The sequence below is a fragment of the Schistocerca piceifrons genome, chromosome 7 (genome assembly GCF_021461385.2).
Source record: "Schistocerca piceifrons isolate TAMUIC-IGC-003096 chromosome 7, iqSchPice1.1, whole genome shotgun sequence".
Classification (NCBI taxonomy): Eukaryota; Metazoa; Arthropoda; class Insecta; order Orthoptera; family Acrididae; genus Schistocerca; species Schistocerca piceifrons.
Window position 1 is genome coordinate 5642392 of NC_060144.1, and position 20245 is coordinate 5662636.

The 20245-nt window shown below is 43.5% G+C and overlaps 2 protein-coding genes across 3 annotated transcripts in view; one reads left to right on the forward strand and one right to left on the reverse strand.

Annotated features, from left to right (window-relative positions):
* Positions 1-16983, reverse strand: part of LOC124804678 (AP-2 complex subunit alpha) — a 329898-nt gene extending 312915 nt beyond the window's left edge. The window contains exons 1-2 of the mRNA XM_047264924.1: positions 16703-16983; positions 16319-16405 (exon numbers count right to left, since the gene is read on the reverse strand). Of these exons, the coding sequence (XP_047120880.1) occupies positions 16319-16382 (64 nt within the window). The 5' untranslated portion in view covers positions 16383-16405; positions 16703-16983. The remainder of the gene's footprint in view (positions 1-16318; positions 16406-16702) is intronic.
* Positions 16984-17161: 178 nt separating this feature from the next.
* The window catches only part of LOC124804679 (DNA-directed RNA polymerase III subunit RPC3), a 112927-nt gene continuing 109843 nt past the window's right edge, over positions 17162-20245 (forward strand). Inside the window, exons 1-3 of one of the 2 annotated variants that reach the window (XM_047264927.1) lie at positions 17162-17484; positions 17566-17690; positions 17759-17892. In XM_047264927.1, the coding sequence (XP_047120883.1) occupies positions 17338-17484; positions 17566-17690; positions 17759-17892 (406 nt within the window). In that variant the 5' untranslated portion in view covers positions 17162-17337. The remainder of the gene's footprint in view (positions 17485-17565; positions 17691-17758; positions 17893-20245) is intronic. The other variant, XM_047264925.1, reaches the window with a different exon arrangement.

Consider the following 20245-nt stretch of genomic DNA (forward strand, 5'->3'; position numbering starts at 1 on the left):
AAGGTACCAGGGCGAATAAGATCTGCTGCCATCCTTGGCCTGACGTTCCTCCCATGGTGTGGCCAGGAAGGGGAATGATTTGGGGTCATACTTCTGCACACTGAATTGAGCTCGTGATCGCTTAGAGACTGCTGGTGTTTCACCACCAGCAAGAGATGATTGCTTCATCATGTGTCATCCACCCTGATGCCACCCACTCCGACCAGGCCCCCCCCCCCCCCCCCCCCCCCACAGGCGCCACCCACTCCGACCAGGGGCCCTCCCCACAAGTGCCACCCAGCCGCGGCAAAGGCTAGCTGGCAGGATGGGCATTGCCACGAGTCCCAATGCCCCAGAGGGATGGGAATCTACCCCTTGGCATACATGGGGAGTTAACAGTGCAGGCATCAGCAGAGCAATCCCTGTGTGGTCAGGGGGCTACAACCAACAGGGTACATGGTGGCCCCACCACAATGGACTGGCTACCGTGCTGGATATCAGTTGCAAGTAAGTCCATGGTCATCATTGATGCAGAAATTGACACTGGATAGTACATGGTGGAAAACGCACCCAGGAAGGTGTTCTCGCCCAAGAGATGGAGAATGGTTGGTTGGTTGGTTGTGGGCTTTGATGGGGGCTAAACATCGATGTCATCAGTCCCCTGTTCCAAACAGACATACTTGTAAAAGGCCTAGACAGTAAAAGCGTAACCTCTGCACCAAGAGGGAGGGAACACCAAGGGGTACAGAGCTAAAATGAACACCACAATTATACAAAATAGAGGACACTTAAAAGGAGCAGAGCAAAGAGTTTACTAGAGTAAAACAGACTACAGTGGTTGATGGATCAGATAAAAGGTCAACCACTCAACTACAAACGAAGAACCTCCAGCTGGAAAGCGTTGATAGAGGTACCAACACAACTTGTTACCATAAAAAGACACTATTTTGGCATCCACATCACAATTAAAAGTCGCTGGAGTGGGTGTAGCCTGAGAAATCATGCGAGAGCATCCACACTAGAGTGAGTGATAAAACCCAGCTGCACGGATAAAACATAAAAGTGAGACAGCTATAGAGGCATCGCCACCTCGAATTAAAGGAAGTGCAGCTGGTAAATTAAAGGTCTGCCACAAGGGGGTTGAAAGTGGGCGGTCTATCAGAAGATGGACCATTGTCAGCCCTGCATCACAGTGACACTTAGGTAGGTTCTCACGTCGAAGGAGATAGCTGTGGATCAACCGCATATGTCCAATTTGGAGACTGCACAGAACAACTGAATCCCTACGCGTGCTCCTCAAGGATGAGTTCCATACGGCCGTAGACGACTTTACCATGCGGAGCTTATTTGGTGTGTTTAAGACAGACCATTCAGAGCTCCAGACATAGTGGAGCTTGCGATGTAGGGCGGACCGGAGGTCTCTTTCTACGAGACCAAGGTCCAGGGGTGGCGAAGTGGTGGCCTGCTTGGCCAAACAATCGACACATCCATTTCCTGGAATGCCGATGTGGCCCGGGGTCCACACAAACGTCGCTGAATGACCACACTCGGCGAGAGCAAAAACAGCATCTTGAATACCGCGCACCAAAGGGTTCTGAGAAAAACACTGGTCAAGTGCTTGCAATCCACTCAGAGAGTCATGGCATATGACAAATGACTCCCCAGGGCAGGAGGAAAGGTGAGCAAAAGCACAATAAAGAGCAACCAGCTCCGCAGTGAAAACACTGCTCCCACAAGGCAGGGCCACTGCTCAACGTAGTCACTGTGGATGAAAGCTAACCCAGTGCGTCCATCGACCACAGAACCATCGGTGTAGACTATGTCTGCATCGCAAAACGAGGCAAGAAGAGCCAAGAATTGTTGGCAAAGACTGGCAGGTGGAACAGAGGACTTTGAGTTGCAGGAAAAATCCAAGCAAAGCCGCAAGCAAGGGAGGGACCGAGGAGGGATAGAAGAAGAGGGCCGGAAGGATGGAGGAAGGACTCGAGTGACGAGAGAAGGAAACCAACGCGGACCACGATCGGGAGACCCAACCTAGGCTGCCGTTGTGGGGAGGGGAGTGCAGAAGATGGAAAAAAGGAGCCGGCGGTTTGGGTGGTCGGGCGAGGCATGGACGCGGGCGATGTATGACGCAAGCAACTGTTGTCGGCAGAATCGTAGGGGAGGGATTCCAGCTTCTACAAGAAGGCTAATCACCAGACTAGTGCAGAAGGCACCTGTCACCAGTCTGACGCCACAATGGAGAATCGGGTTGAGGATCTGCAACATTGAAGGTGCTGCTGAGTTGTACACCACACTCCTGTAGTTGAGACGGGACTGGACTAAAGGCCTTATAGAGCTGTAGGAGGGTTGTTCGTGCAGCCCCCCAAATGGTGTGGCTAAGGCAGCAAAGGATGTTGAGGTGCCACCAGCACCGTTGTTTAAGCTTGCGAAGATGAGGTGTCCAAGTGAGCTGAGCATCAAACAGCATGCCAAGACAGTGATGCGTCTCCTCAATACGAAGGAGTTCATTGGCAAGGTAGAGCTCTGGATGGAGGTGGACCATTCGACGACAGAAATGCATCACTCTGGTCTTAGGGGCTGAGAACTGAAAGCCATGGTCGGATGCCCAAAAATGTGCCTTACGGATAGCTCCCTGCAGCCGCTGTTCAGCAACACTGATGCTTGGTGAACTGTAATAAAGACAAAAGTCATCGGCATATAGAGAGGAACAGAGCGATGAGCCCACCACAGCCGCAAGACCATTAATCGCCACCAAAAAGAGGGGAACACTGAGAACCGAGCCCTGCGGGGAATTGTTCTCCTGAATATGAGCAGAGGTAAAATAAGTGCCAACTCTAACCCGAAAGAAGCGATTCGAGCGAAAATTCTGTAGAAAAATCAGAAGTGGACCCCGTAAGCCCAATTCGTGCAGCGTAGCAAAGCTATGATGGCGCTAGATCAAATAGAACAGCAACTAGATGTTCTCGCAGAGTAAAAGCTAATACGAATAGCCGACTCTAGCGAGACTAAATTGTCGATCGCTGAGTGGCCCTGACGGAAGCCTCCCTATTGCTGGGCCACGAGGCCCCGAGCTTCGAGGATCCACATGAGCTGCCGACTCACCATCCGTTCCAGGAATTTGCACATAACGTTGGCAAGGCTGATAGGGAGATAGCTATCAACCACCAGCGGATCTGCAACAGGTTTCAGCACGAGGATGGTATAACTATCCTGCCAACGAGTTGGGAAAACGCCCTCCGTCCAGATGCGGATAAACAGGGCGAGGAATTCACCCTGACAGTGCGCCGAGAGATGGCGAAGAAACTGGTTGTGAATTCGGTCTGGACCTGGAGAGGTATTGGGGCAAGCTGTAACAGCACTGAGGAACTCCCACTCACTAAATGGGGCATTGTATCGTTCCAACGGTGCGTGCAAAACGACAACTGCGTACGCTCAACCTGCTCTTTAATGGCGTGGAATTCTGTGCTGTAGCCTACTGTCGCATAACTACGAGTGAAGTACTCTGCCAGAAGTTCGGCGATGGTGATTGGGTCAGTACAAAGTGTACCCCGAAGAGAAAGGCAAGGGACAGACGCATGAGGGCGAAAGCCAAAAATGCGCCGAACCCACGGCCACACCTGAGATGGGGAGGTGTGAGAACCTATGATGGCAACATATCGTTCCCAGCAGGCCTGTTTGCTCTGCCGGATTAACCACCGATCCCAGGCCCGCAGATTAAGGGAAGGCAACCAGATTAAGGGAAGGATGACGCCGGTGTCGTTGCAGGGCTCGCCGGCCATCCCGGATAGCTTCTGCAGTCTCTGGTGTCCACCAAGGGACTGACTTATGCCTTAGGGTACTTAAACGACAGGGGACAGTTGCCTCAGCAGCAGAAACATTGGCCATAGGGACCTCGTCCACTGCCAAATCAATGTTACCAGGAAGCGGAGCAATGGCCATAGTAGCTGAGGTGAAGGCTGCCCAATCATCTCCATGAAGAGACCATCGTGGCAGCTGGTCAGGGGGTTGGGATTGAAGAAGAGAAACCAGGATAGGAAAGTGGTCGCTACCACAGAGGTCGTCATGGACCCTCCAACTGGGGTATGGAAGAAGACCTGGGCTACTAAGAGAGAGGTCAATGGCCGAGTATGTGCCATGAGTCAAGCTAAAATATGTGGGAGCCCAGTGTTTAGGAGGCAAATGTCCTGCTGTGCCAAGAGAGCCTCAACGTTCCTACCCTTGCCAGAGATCTGGGCCCCACCCCAGAAAGGGTGGTGGGCATTAAAGTCCCCCAAAACGAGGAATGGCAGGGGGGAGCTGGGCAAACAAGGCAGCTAGGTCAGCAAGAGGGACAACTTCATCCAGGGGAAGGTAGAGGGAACAGATGGTAAGCTCCATTTCTGCCCGGGGTCTAACAGCCACAGCCTCGAGAACTGTGTGAAGTGGCACTGGGGCACTAGGAACAGTGGCAAGAACATAAACGCAGACACCGCCAGACACCCTGTCGTATTCTACGCGGTTCTTATAGTAACCCCGGTATCCACAGAGGGAGGGGGTCCACCGAACAGGAATCCAGGTTTCCTGTAGGGCCAGACAAGTGGCAGGGAAGCGGCACAAAAGCTGTTTCAACTCAGCAAGGTGGTGGAAAAAACCATGGCAATTCCATTTAAGGATAATGGTATCCAACTGTGAAGACATGAAAGAACCTAGGGAGGATAGGTCATGCCTTAGAAGCGCTTGCCGCCACCGATTGCGAAGTAACCTGATCAACTTCCATAGGAGCTGCGGGTCGAGCAACATCTAGCTCCTGAGTGGACGCTAGATGCTCCACATCATCTTCAGGTGCAGTGGTGAACTCCTTTTCTGTCTCTATGTCTTTCTCCTTTTGCTTTTTCTTCTTTTTGGTAGGGTCCCGTTTGTCCCTCGGTTTATCAGGCTGGATGGGCTTTTCCGACCCAGTCTCATGGACTTGTTCAGCCACTGGCTGACATCTGGAGGGGCAGTAACCAAGCGATCCCTTCTGCGTGAGGGGAGCCGGAGGAGGCGGGCACTTCTCCGGCGCAGAGGTGGGGACTGAAGTCCCCAAAGAAGGAGGGGTTGTTACTCCCGATGTTGAAAACAGGTGAGCAACGGAAGAGGGGGTTCCCCTCAACTACCGGGGGGGGGGGGGGGGGGGGGGGGGGGGGGGGGGGGGGATAGACAGCTGAGCTAGACGGCCCACAAAAAGCAGCTGAGCTTGAGGGCTCATCACCAGGGATGGCGACATCGAAGTTGCAGCAGCATACGGCAATGACATGCGCACAGGGTGAAGTCTATCGTACTTGTGTTTAGCCTCTGTGTAAGTGAGCCTGTCCAAGGTCTTATACTCCATAATCTTCCGTTCTTTTTGATAAACCGTGCAGTCTGACGAGCAAGGTGAATGTTTCTGTCCGCAGTGGACACAAACAGGGGGTGGCGAACACGGGACATTGGGGTGGGAGGCACGTCCACAATCCCGACAGGTAGGGTTGGCGTCACATCTCTGACATATGCCCAAACTTCCAGCACTTAAAGCAGCGCATGGGAGGAGGGATGTAAGGCTTAACATCACATTGATATATCATCACCTTGACTTCTCAGGCAGGGTGTCACCCTCGAAAGCAAAGATGAATGCGCCAGTGGCGACCCTACTATCTTTAGGTCCCCTGAAGACACGTCGTACAAAGTGGACACCGCGGCGTTCCAGATTTGCACGGAGCTCGTCGTCAGACTGCAACAACAGGTCACGATGAGAAATAAGTCCCTGAACCATACTGAGACTCTTATGAGGCGTAATGGAGACTGCAGCATCACCGAGCTTGTCACAAGCAAGCAATGCCCATGACTGTGCTGGGGATGCTGTCTGTATGAAGACTGCTCCAGACCTCATTTTAGACATCCCTCAACTTCTCCAAACTTGTCCTCTACATTTTTCACAAAAAACTGATGCTTTGTGGTCAGAAATGAGTCCCCATCTGTTCGGTTGCAAACCAAAAAATGAGGAGAATACGTCTCATCAGGTAATTTAGACCACCGTTCCTCCCCGGGTGTGGGCAGGGAAGGGAACGATTGGGGGTCATACTTTAAAGCATTGAACTTTCCTTTCTTAGAGACTCGTGCTTGCGCATTATTCGTATGTTTTTTCATGGTGGTCCCACGAGCAGTAAGGGGAAAGGAATGTCCACCCAGACAGAGCCCCGCTTGCCTGGGTAAGCCTAATACAACCGGGGGCGGTAGGTTCCCCAGAGGTTGCCCACTAGCAACTGTTCTACCTCAACAGCCACGCATCTCCTCAGCGCGCTGCACACCTTGAGACTGAGGTTTTTTTTTAGAGAGGTTTATACCATCCTCACGACCCAGGCAGTTAAGGCAAGATCCCCAGGTTCTGTACCATACAACGTTCCACTGTCGCACCTTACGGTGGTCGTTTAAGCACGCTCAGAGCTTGCGGTATTGAGGACTGGTGGCACTTCTCAGTCCCCAGCTCAGGGACCCCGGGGTCGCCAAGCCTGTACCCAGCAACTAAACGCTGAGCCCCCTGAGGGCATGGAGAATGGACAGGACTGCAATGTGACGATGAGAAAGTGGGCTAAAGATCTCAAAGCACGATGGACACAATGCACCTTGTAAGGCGTCCTTCCCCAGTTGGCTTGCTCTTTGGGAAAATTTTGAAGAATGGAGTTCAAACCCTACAGGGAACCATCACATGAAGGCCGAAATGTGCGAAACTCCTTTTAGTCACCTTGTATGAAAGCCAGGAATACCTCGGGCCTATTCTAACCCCCGGACTCGCTGGGGGGATCTGAAGAGACTGCTGGGGCCATGTGACCAGCAGTGGGAGAAAGCTTCACCTGCTTCATATGCGAGTCATCTGAGATAGGGCCAGCCACTCCAAATGGGGGCTCTTCCCACGGCTGTCTCAGCAACAGCTACCTGGTCAGTAATCCACTGCTCAGAGCCTTGTGCCCCAGTCATGTCAGGCACATACTCCTTGACATACATAGGGAGATATCAGCTCACGTACCAACAGCGCTACCCCCACGTCATCAGGTGGCTACTACTGTGCAAGTACTTGACAACCCCAGCCCCCATCCCCCACAGCAGGAAAGGTACCATGTTGGGTTTTAAGCAGACTACCTAGTGCTTAGTTTTATATACACTACCTTACTGGAAAGTAAGGATGTTAAGGTGGAAAGGCACAAAGGTGGAACAGACACCACATTGGGCAACCTTCCCTGCACAATCTGTACTTCTGAAAAATTTGGAGAATTGGTGGAACGTCAAACCCCACAATGGGGACACCATTAATGAAAAGATGTACAGAGCAATGGAAGTGAAATGGAAAAGCAGAGTCCTAAATCTTGTACCAAATCCAAGCGGGGTCTACCCCAGGAAGGCCATCTGAAGGAAAGGTGAGAGGAAAAGGGATAGTGGACATATAGAGGCTTACAGCACAGAACACTAAACAATGCTGCAAAGGCTGGTGGGGCCCATGATAGCCAAGCACGTACTCAGTGTAAGAGTTGTGAGCCACCCAGAGGGGGCAGCAAACACAGAGTCACTTGATGTACACATATGGTGATGTGAGCACTAGTGTCTTGACAGCTGCCAGCTGGAGTATGTAGGGGTATACCAGCAGCCATCAGCAGTCATCCAGTTGACAATGGCATTTTAACCACTTGCTGCAGCTGGGTACCCAAGAAAATTATAGTTTTAAGCCTGTTTATTACTCTCCTGGGTTGTGTTGTTATGGATGCATTTGGAACTTTTTATGAGCATACATTTGTCCTCCCCTAACATTAGTTTTTTAGAGTTGTCGTATGTCCCACATTTGTCATTTCTGCAATCCAAATACAGGAGTAGGTGAAGTACTGAACATTGAGGGACCTAATGTTATTTCGAATTTAGCCATTATTGTTGTATTGTTACTGTGACCAACTGTTTTCTGTCGAGATATTACTACAGCCATGGTTACAGTAATGTGATACTTAGCTGAATTATTTTAAGTTCATCTACTGAATTTCTATAATTCGCAAACAATGTTTTGCTGTTATTAACTGCAACTAATAGCACACTGTAATTATGCAGTATGGTCCCCACAGTCTTCTCCTTCACTGCTGCTTTTAAAGAATTTCCATGTTTTGTTAATCATGTAACACTGACAGTTCATTACCCTTCCTGAGGCAAAGTTGCAACACAGTCACTTTTATTCATTTGCCCTCCCTTTCTTTACTGAATGCCCATGAGGGCGGATCCACATTATCAACAGACAGTTTTTGTACTGAACTGATTAATCCAGCTACCACCACCAATAACAAGATTCACCTTCATGGATTATGCTGAGGATTGCTTCATACCATTCAATACACATGAACCTTCTCCTTATGTGTCCTACAACTATGATTAAACTTTCCTGTCAAACAGGGTTTGACTTGCAGTCTACAAAGTATCCTGAAGTAAAAGTTTAATTTCTATCCTGTATGACCCAGTTTTTCACATTCTTTCTGAAATACTTAGCGGCCCTTGGAACATTTAAACCAGGACAACAAAGGTTTTACTTTCCTTTTTGCTCTAGAAAGATAAGCAGGCAACAATCAAAGGAAATGCTTATGAGCTTTTTCCTCTTTAAATTTTCAAGTTTTTGATCTAGTAAGGTACGTATCCAATATTTGACATAAGGCCTTCATTTGAGGCTAGCATAGATCAAATAACCATTTGGACATCTACAATTAGATGTAACCAACTTTGTCTGTTTAAATCACTTCAGATGAATGCTAAGATGGTCTGTTTGGATAGTACACCACAGGATTTTTCACACAGCCTTGTCTGACAAACCAAGTATTTCCCCTCTAAACAACAACATTAGTGGGTTTCTTCATGTCATTCTGCTGCCCTATAATTTTACTATTTTGCCTTTGAGAATGTAAGTTTGCACACACAAATCTACACAAACACTTTACAAGCCACTATACAGTGCTCTACTTGGGATATTTAACAAATATTTGCCACTCTGTCTCTCCTTATTCATGTTTAGTTAGAGAAAATACCAACTGTAATGCATCTATTACATGCTGTAAGATCTCTAATGAACCATACGAAGTAACACAGCAGTGCAGTCTACTTTAAATACTAGAGCTCTAATTCCATGCAACAGTTTCGATACATTTATCTTGGGCATGTGCGTGTGTACGCATGCACTCGTGGATGTGCACACACGCACAAACACGAGAACATACCCAAAAATACATTTGTCTGTATTTGGCTAACAGATCCTGTGTCACTGTAAAATGCATCCCTGAATGAGTGAATATCATACTGAACTGTACAATGCTATTGAAGTACTTTATAGCTTTCAGTGTTTACACTTCATTTCACTGCCAGTAACAGCTAACACACAGATCTTTAGGTTCATAAACCTCCAATATCTTCTTGGTTTCATCACTGATAAATAATTAATTAAATGTAACATCTCTGCACCATACAGTTTTTAATTTACATTTAATGCTGGAACAAACAATACCAGTTCAATGTTATGCTGAAATAGATCAATTAAGATGTAATGGACATTTTTTAGTTAAAACATGCCACCTGGCCATTAATTCATGCCCTTCACAACCCACACACTTTTACTTGGCCCCTGAGTAGAGTATGCTGGGAGCAAAAGCTTTCAATCAGCTTGTAGCGCATTGGCTGCTGAGACCAACCCCATCTTTTCAAAGGGCAACAAACTTACAACATACAAAAAGAACAAAAAATGTAATGGGTGAGTTGCTAGAATGGCCAGGTAAAGCCTCTTCACTCATTTTTGTGAATATTATTAGAAATCACTGCATGCAACAGCACACACTTGCCAGCATTATATTCACAATGGCTAATTATTATTAGCGCACTCAATTCTGTTGTGTAACTGAGGTTGGCAATGGGTATAAACATTCTGGAACACAGAGGGACAAGTAAAAGTGCACCATCACTACATCGAAACCACAATAGATCTACTCCTTTGTGATATTTTATTTTTAATACTGCCTGAAAAGAAGAACAAGCTTCATACAGTCAGTGAAAATAAGTCCAAGAAATGATTAGTACATGTGGAGCATATCTATCAGAAAAAATGTTACTCTCTCACATGTTTTTACTAGGCCTCTGAAAGAACTGAAGGGTCCCTTGATAATCCTGATCTTTCAGGCTCATACTGAAGGCTCTCATCTACATTGGGACAATTACTCTAATTTACACCTAAGCTAACAGTATTTGCCAGATTCATTTAACTACCATATTTACATTAATCTGATGGACACTTTTTCACCATTTGCAGTATTCAGAACTGAGGTGTGCATATGATTTGATGGTGCATTACATTTGAGTACAAACTTCAGTCCATCATTCACCAGCATCACTGAAATTTAGATGTTGTTCCTTACATCACAATGTATTATCGTACTTCTCAATCTTGTTACATTATTGTTACCCTATTACTGTGTAGTTATTTACATCATGTAGTCACAACATGGAGGGCAGGCAGAAAAGAACATCTTATGATGCTACTTTAAAGTGTAAAGTAATTCTTTATGCTGAAATATGTGGTAACAGGAGGGCAGAATGAGAATTCAATGTAGCTGAGAATAACATTTGCTTACAAAGAAACAGAAATTTGCAGCTACTCTACAACAAGTGACACCATAAGAACAAAGTAACAGAGATTGCTGTAGTTCTTAATATACCAAGGCAAGAGTTTAAAGCAAACCACGGATGAGCTGATCACTTATGAAACTGGCAGGTTCACCTCTACACCATACAACAGTATGCTAAAAGCTTCCACAGGATTTTGAGAAAAAGTCTAAAATTTCAGAGACACATCATCACACTTTAAGAAAGTGAAGAAAATTTTCCGCTGGACCAAACAGGCAACACTGATTAGAAGCCAATTTGGTTTGATATGCTCCATAATTACACTATTGATGAGAAGGGGACTTAAGAAGCTACCATCAAAACATCAGGGTGTGGAGAACAGTGCATAACTATAACGTTGGCAATCATGGTAAGTGGGTGCAGACTTCCTCTTTCTTAATCTCTGAACAGAAAAACAAAAAAGCAGACTCCTAAAAATGAAAAGTTGTTCCCTGATGATGTCATTGTTCAAAATCAAGAGACCGGATGGATGACAAACTTTATGGCTGACTTTAACACAAGGGAACATTGTCCTGATGGGCTTTCCAAACTACCATCAATGATTTGTCTTAATGCATTTAGTGGTCATCTCACTAATGACATAACTAAAGATCCACAGCCTTCCGGGAAGAATGACTTCATGTTACAACACCTAGACATTAGTATAAATAAATCTCTTAAAGATTACTTTCACAAACAGTACCAAAAATTTCTTGCGAACCAAACCATGAACTGACTCCGACAAGAACCCCACCCCCACATTAAAGTACACTAGGTTTCAGCTTTCTGGAAAAGCATCTAAACAATAATGATCCTAAAATCATTCATGAAATGGTGTATTTCAAATATTCTAGATGGCAGTGGAGATGACGTGCTCTGGAAAGAAACCGAGGATGATGCGGAAAGAGAAAGTGAATGTTCCTGATGTAGTCTCCTCTGATACCAGTAATAATATTCGTGAATAATGAGTAACACCTGTAATTAATGGTTTGTTCTTTTCACAGTAATGTAGGTAATCAAGTTAAGCATTCTCTTTTAGTAGTGACTGTCACTTAGCAATGGGTCACTTAAATACTGTCATCATTTTGATAATTCATGTATGCATCCGTTGTTGTGTAATGAATTTAGCCTACCAGTTAAGCAACGCCTAATCTTTTTCCCCATTTGAACTGCAATGTTTCTTAGTTTAGCACAATGGCCATTTCTCCTTATGTAGGGAGTTAACAAAATATTCTGGCATTTGTAGGAGAAAGATGGCCATTCAAATTTCATGAAATTATCTTGTAACAAAGAAAAAAAATGTGTTTACTGTTTTCCACACCACCATGCTTATCATATCCACAATAATACAAAATGAGCTGCTCTTCTTTCAACTTTTTCTACATCCTTCATCAATGCCATACGGTAAGGAGCCCGAATCACTTAGCAATATTCCAAAAGAGAACAGACAAGATAGCATAGGCAGACTTGTCAGCAGATTTGTTGCACCAGCAGAAGTGTTCTGTTAGTAAAACAGTCTTTGGTTTGTATACCATACAACATTTCCTATGTTGTGGTTCAATTTAAGTGGTTTGTAATTGTAATATCTTGGTATTTAATTGAATCTGCCACCATCAAATCTGTGTGGCTTATCATATAATGAAATTAACAGAATATTTAGTTATCATGTAGAGGAGATCACATGTTACACTGTTTAAAGTCAATTGTCACTTTTCATACCATGCAGATATTTTGTCTAATTTTACAATTAATTTCGACTGACTGATGACTTTGCTAGATGTTAAAACACTATCATCATATGCAATCCATCTAAGAGACTCCTCAGACTGTCTACTAAAACATTTACACTGACTGACAAAAAAAAATTGAAGCACCCATTAGGGCAGGAGGAAACATGAAACTTCACTGGTTGAGAGAGCACGTTATTTAATGATTACAAAATCAAGTCAAATTTAAAAAGAACTTGGCAGTATGAACCCACTGATCAATTTGATATTGCATTTCCTCTGGCCTGATTGCATCCACTGACTCAGCTGGAAAGCATGTCAAAGCCATTGCACCCTACACTGCAACAAGATGGCCCACAACAGTTATAATTAGTCCTTTATATCCTGAATATTAGCACTAGGACAGAGTTTACATCTGAGTTGGTTCAATACAAGTTCTATTGCAGGCAGATCTGAGGAGCTTGCTTGGCACGACACCGCCTCGACATCACAGAGTTTATACACACATGCTCCATGAGTAAATAAGCATTATCCTATTAAAAAGGTCACCACAATACTGTTGCATGAGCTAACATGTGAGGATGCAGGACATTGGGACGTACCATGGACGCATCATCTTACCAGTAGAATTTATTCAATCACTACTAGCTGTAACCTAATGTCATACCTGATGGCTCTTACAATTTGAAACCAGCAGTAATATAGTGTTGGGCCTCTCAAAAACATTGGAAGAAAGGGGCTCTCCCGAGGTCAACACCATGCTTCACGACAGTGGTCATTATAGGTAGTACAGAACTGCAAGTCATCACTGAACACAATACAGGATCATTCTTCAATAGTTCATAGTTCCCTGTCACAGCACCGCTCCAAACACTGCCTTATTTGTTGTCAGACAGCAGGTACAGATGTGAGAGGGTTACAGCGTGCAACACAGTAGTTCTCACTTGTGGTGGTCAGACATGGTTGACCAGAACTATGGTAAGTATGGCTGCCCTCGCAGTCCCATTCCATCCAGCATCAGGCCACTGTCACAACCAAATAGCCCAGACATATTGCACAATTTGTCCAGTTGGAGAGACCCACTACAAGGCCTCTTTCAAATTCTGTGGGTGCTAATTACACTCTCACATGAAGACACTCCATCTCCGTTTCTTTCAGAGATCACCAAGGATCTGCCACTGTTGAGGCCCCTTGTTTGCCCTACCAGTCCTGGTAACAATATTAAACATGAACAACTAACTCAATCTGATGTTCATTCTACCTGTAAAAGAGAATTGTAACTCTAATCATTTACATACCAATCATTCATGTGTAACCGTTACAATGACATCCGACCATGTCTTCTGAGTGCTTCACTTATTTGGTCAGGCAGTGCATATGGATTAAGACCAGCAGGGCACCGATAACACTTTCTTGGGGAACCACGAGCATTACGTTGTTTTTACTCAATAACTTCCCATCAATTAATACCAACTACGACCTTTCTGACAGTAAATCTCTAAGTCGCACAACTAGCATGATACTCCATAGACAAACAATTTGATGAGGAGCCACTTGTGATTAGCAGTGTCACAAACCTTCTGGAAATCTAGAAATTTGGAATTAACTTGACAAAAAATGGAAATGAGCGTATGGCACTGTTGACTGGGAGGTTCCATCCAGAGGAGTTCGGCTGTCAAGTGCAAGTCTTATTTCAGTCGACACCACATTGGGTGACTTGCGTGCCGGTGGTGGTGGTGAAATGATAACACAACAAGCAGTCCACGAGCAGAGAAAATCTCCAACCCGCCCGGGAATCGAACCAGAGTCTGCTTGCATGGGACGCAAGCACGTTATCACCCAGCTAAGCAGGCGAACAATTAAGTTGAGATCCCCTTTCCGTAGTACTCATTAGTTCACACAAATGTAGAGCCATTTGCATTTCACAAGACTGATATTTTCTAAATCCTTATTGGTTGTGTGTCAACAGACCATTTTTTTTTCTTTTAGAAACTTCATAATGTTGGAACACAGTATATACCTCATACCATCTTGATGAAATTTTTTTCCTGAGGGTACTTCCACATTTACTGGACCTACTAAAATGTGTAGAGACTGGTAAATACTGTCTTTGTAATACTTCCTAACAATGGAACATTGCCATCACCCTTGGTATTCCCTGTGCACTAGAAAAAATTGGAAATTAACAAACATAAACTGATGGAAAACCCAGTTAAGTACACAGCAATATCCCACTAGTCATCAAAGACCTTCTGTCTCGTTGCTATACAAGTTCCCCTCTCAACACCCATTTGATGCCTAATCCCTTCATGTTAACCATAGTCCTACATATCCTCACCATTTTTTCCTTCCTTTGTGATTTGACTTCTTCTCATCAATATCAGAAGTCATTACCAACACATCCAACAGATTCCACACAGTAACTTACACCCACACAGTCAGGCCACCACTAGTGAAGCGCATATTTATAGTGAAGAGTTCTACTTTCAGTGGGATGAAGGTTTTACCGAGACCTTTGCAAAGTGAAACTACTGTCCCAGCCTTGTCCAGACAGATATTTCCTGGGCCTTATCTATATGTGGACTTCACTGCACTGAACAGCCACAAAGGGGCACCTTTTTTTCGTCACAACACCGCAGAGAACTGAAACAAGGGATCCTTTATGATTTTTGTTGTGTGAGCATTACATCCAATGCCCTTAAAACAAAAACAGGCAGCAATGAAATTCAGCGGTGAAAAAGTCTGCAATGAGTAATGAAATAGGCGAGTCATATTCACTAAGGACTAAACTTCTTGCCATGTCCTGAAATGAACAGCTGTTCACATTCCATTCCATCCCACCCAAAATAGTATTTCCAGCTCACCAACTCCATTATTACTTTCCCATCCACTGTCATCTCCTGCTGGTTGACACTTATCTTTGAAGCAGCAAAATGCAAAACCTGTCCCATACATCTGCCCACCACTGCTTTTTACAGTCCAATCACTTTCATCAAATGCAGAGGTCACTTGTAAAAGTAGCAAGATTGTATACCACATTCATTGCAACCACTGACAGTTATCTACATGGGTATTGCCATGAACAAATTATCCACCTGGATGAATGACCACCACAAAACTACAACTAAAATTAATGCATAACTCTGAGGTAGGAAATTCTGTGCAATATAATGCAGCTCACAATGTACTCATTCGAGATTCCTGGACCATTCTGTACAATATCATGCAGCTGACAATCCATTCATTACGGCTTTCTGCATCATAACATTTATGTTACTATATGTGACAGCACAATTTCTATAATACTGATGATCTCATGACTAACATTTTGTAAATAGTGTTCTGCAATTTGAGCTGATATCTTTCTCTAATGAACACAACACTCCAAACAGTTATACTAAAGGCAGCAACCGAAGACTGCTCCAAGAGCAATACTGGAATTAAATCCACGCGTACATAAAATGATATTCACTGACAGGTGTAAAAGCTGACTGGTCATTCTAATTTAATTTCCTAAGATTCCTACAATAATATATTTCCTCATTTTTCGAGTCAAAGTAATAATCATGCATACGTAGAACATGCTTAAATGTCATATGCATATTACAAACATTTGTCAATCTCAGAACTATCAATGAACTTCAGCTGACATGCATGAATTTGTAAAATTGTTTAATTACTTCCTACAATGATACCAATACTAAGAAACTTTAGTTTCATTTGGTTGGAAAAAAAAGATGCCTATCAATTTGGAGTTTTACAGAGTAATGCGAAGTAGGGCTTGTTTGTATCCAAACCAATGAAATATTTGATCAGTGCACCACCATCTTCCCTAGATAAATTCATCCTTCATATTTGACAGGAAAAACTGTAAAATAAATTTGAGTGGAGGTACAACAGATTTTTTTGGTACTATTAGTGTAATAATAAACTACTATACTTACAGTTTCTTATATCCGAGATGAAAACGGCTAGCCCCCGCATACCGTCACCCCTAACTGCAGGCATTGTGGCTACGGTGTCTTGATTCGCTATAAACACATAACTGAGATCAAGCAGAGGAGTAACAACAGATGTGTATCGAACAGCTTTGGTTTAACAGACAACGTATTCCCAAACTAGCATTTTTTTCTCTAGAAGTAATTTGCGTATCAATGGTACAAGCAAAGACCCGCACAAATGCACGAAGTTACCGCATACACATGTCAAACTTATCGTACGAGGTTATTTTTCCACTATGTAGTGCGGTGTTGTATATATGAAGTCTCGATCTGTATTTACTATACCTTAAGTTCATTCTACAATTTAACGGGCTATACGGAACTTACCTCTATAAGAAACGCTCCTGCAACACAAATAAATACACACTTAACCTAAAGTTCGTATAAAACTGTCCCTAAAGCAAGCACTTCAGTGAAACTATGGAGGTCGCCATTGGGAAATTGTGTCTTACACCCACTTGCTATGACAGGGCACTGCGATCAGCGGTAGGCGGTAGACTTTCAGACATGTCAATTTGCCTTGCCAACATAACTTAGGCAAATGCTCTCGCGTCGCTCTCGCAGTTACTTTATAACTGAAGATTACCGATTCCTTTACCAGTTTTGCATAAAAATGCTTTCACCTAACTAAAGAACACATGACGTCATATTTCTTTAATTTGCTGTAATTCAAATTCATACCGAAATCAAAATGTTAAATTGATTTCAATTTAGGTGACATATCTCATAAAAAGATTCAGTTTCAACATCTTATTGTTATGAAACTAGAAGCACGTTTGGTGTATTTACGACTCACTTCTATTGAATGTCAGAGATTTAGTGTGTTTCAGCTTCGCTTACAGTGTTTGCACTGTTTGGTGTTTTCATTCTAGTGGTGGTTATGTAGTGTGTGTGCGGGTGAGTGAAAAGGTGTAGCTAGGTGCGTGTTTCCTTAAACATCGCTGTAATCGAGAATACCGAAGATGTCTGCTAAATATGGAAAATTATGCTGTCTTCTATTGTTAGAACATTTTGGAGAAATCGTTGAAAAGGTTGCGTGCGATCTTATGAAATGGGGTACAAAACCGCTCAGATTAATAGTGGCTGCTACACGTTTACCTCCGCCGAAGGTGAGAATTACAACACAGTATGTCCTGCTTGTCATGAATAACATGATTTCATTATATCAGTATCGTTTTCTTGGCTGACAGGTGAAGCAGGCCCTGCGGATCCTTATTCAATATGGTTTTGTAACGTTTTCCTCCAGCCAAGTTGCTTCTGTTGCTGAGTACACAGTGAAGCCAGAAAAAATTATATTACTTCTTCGTTATCCTAGGTAAATTTGTTCAACACATTAAACCGATGAATAAAAATCTGGCAGAAGGAGTAATGTGTGTGTTTTAGGTATCTGCTGTTAATAAAGACAAGGTTCGGTGATGAGGCTGAAATGATCGTAGAGGAAACCTTAAGAGTTGGTCAAGACACAGCATCAAGTATCATTATTAAGGCAGCAACACGACTGAAAGAGACTCTGAAAGGTATAGCCCCATACTTACAAAACCAGACTATTACATTTGTTTATAAGTACAGCCATTATGCTGTGTGAATTGTATTGGTTTTAGTTGGTCTATGTAGTTAGAAAATAAATATATACTCGGGGCTGAATTACTTCCCAATAAAAACTGATATGCCTCGCAAAGAGGGACTCATGACCAAGGCGTTAAATTTCCATGTTATTTGACATTTAAACTTCCAGACACCATTTAGATCATTCCATTACATTACAAAAAGAATAATATTAAATTTGTATGAAGAGCAGAAGTTTCAGTGGTAATAGGAAATTATTTTTATTGTCAGTTATTTTGTTTGGCCCTTTAAAGGATGTGTGCAGCCCTTTGTAACCTTTAGTGTTCTTGTTCTTATCTTCCCAAATCTTCATCCTGGCTCTATGGGCCTGTTATCTGTCTAGTATCCATGAAGTTTTGAACATGACTTCTGTGTGGTAGATGTTTGGATATGAACTTACGGCATTTGTTCATAAGTCTATTACCTATATAGCCTGTATAACATGTTTCCTGAGAGGCTGTCACAAGAGTTACAGAATAAGATAAAGCTTAACCACAGATAATGGCATAAAATGGTGTACAAAATATCAAATTCTTTAATTTGTTGTTGTATGTAATAGAAATGTAAGGAGATCAGAGCTAAACAAAAAGGACGAATTACTTGGGATGTGATTACCTCCAGTTTCCACACAAGCTTGGTAACAAAGGGGGCTATCTCTCTGTGAAGTGGTTAGAGAGCTCTATTTGTTGTCAGTCACATAAATTTGACAAATTTGCCTGGAAGTGTTGAAAAATATTACACAATCTTCCAACTTTGACAATTAATGCTATCAACAAGTGTGGCAACTTTGCATACAATGAAGCAACATTTATCTGTCATAGTAGTGGTATTGCAGCAGGAGTATGGGAGTTTTGGGTGGGAATATTCTCATTATTAATGTTTCCAAATGTATTGAAACTTTGAAAATATCGGACTATAGTAGTAAAATAAGGTTTTTCAACAGGGACATAAATATAACTACAGCGTGCACACTGTTCCATATATGGGATAACGTGATACGTTCATTGTCTCTGGCAACTCACAGCCAAACTGTAACCTTTCATCCTGGCTTAGAATTTAGGGTCGACAGAAGTGTCCGATCCCATGTGTCGGCTTTGACCCATGACGTAAGGGTGTTGTCTTGTGCGCCGTCATGACGGCGCGGAGTTTGGTTTGTGAGTGCGGCCTGTTTGTAGATGTCGTCGTGTTGTGGTTTGTTGTGCTCTCTGGTGGTATTTTCAGTGTTTTCATTTGTGTGGTGTAATGGGCTCAGTTTGCTTTTGCTCATTATCCAGAATTGTTAGAGTGTCGGCTGTGTTTGTAGTGGAATTTGTTTCAGTGAGTTAAGGGTTTTGTGTGAAGGTTAATTTAGTGTTGTTCGCTGTACATCGTGTGGTAATTTTAGTAAAATTAATCGGTTGTTGTTTTTGCTCAGGAATGGATATGACGGATAAAATTAACAGTGCGCAGGTCAAGGGGAAGTGTTCGATCCCAATGTGTGGCTGTGTATGTTGATATTGGTATCGGGAGATGTTTTTGCGCTATATAGGCCAAGGGAAGTATTTGATCCTAATTTATGGGATTGGGAGCTGCTGTTGAGCAATGTAGGTGAAGGGAAGTGTCCGATTCCAGATGATATTGTGTTTAGTGGTATTTGGGGAGTTTTGTGATTTCGGTTGTGTGTGGGTTTTTTTTTTTATGGGGGTGGATATCTAAATTTGTTTATATTTAGTTTGCCCCCATCCAAAAACACCCCATTTCCCGTGCTTGTCTCGTTAGTGTCATTAGGCTTTTTGTGGAAAATGTGTGTGTTTGTTTTTCGATGTATTTTCGTCCTTGTAATGTGTATGTACCGACTTTATATGCGTCATATTTGTGATGTCATGGGTCAAAGCAGACTGGCGGGATCGAACTCTTCTGTATTTCCAGAATTTAGGCTACATTACGGGTGAGTCTGTCACCACAATACACATTCCAACCACTAATTTATAATTATTGTCAGTGTCAGGTTCTATTTTTGTTTGCACAGATGTCACAGACCAGATCCTTATTGCGTTATAGGATGAAGCTGACAACAAATGACAGTAGCGTCAGTTGACCCACAACAACCATCATTTAGTGCTGATGGTGGCATCACTGTATTGTGAACTTAAATATACACAAGTTTCTTGGTAACTACATGGCCTGAAGAAAAAAAGGGAGGCACCCAGAAGACATATTCAGCTTTGTAAATGTACACAACATTGGGGACTAGTGTAGCAGGGGATACAACCCGTCGGCTTTGGA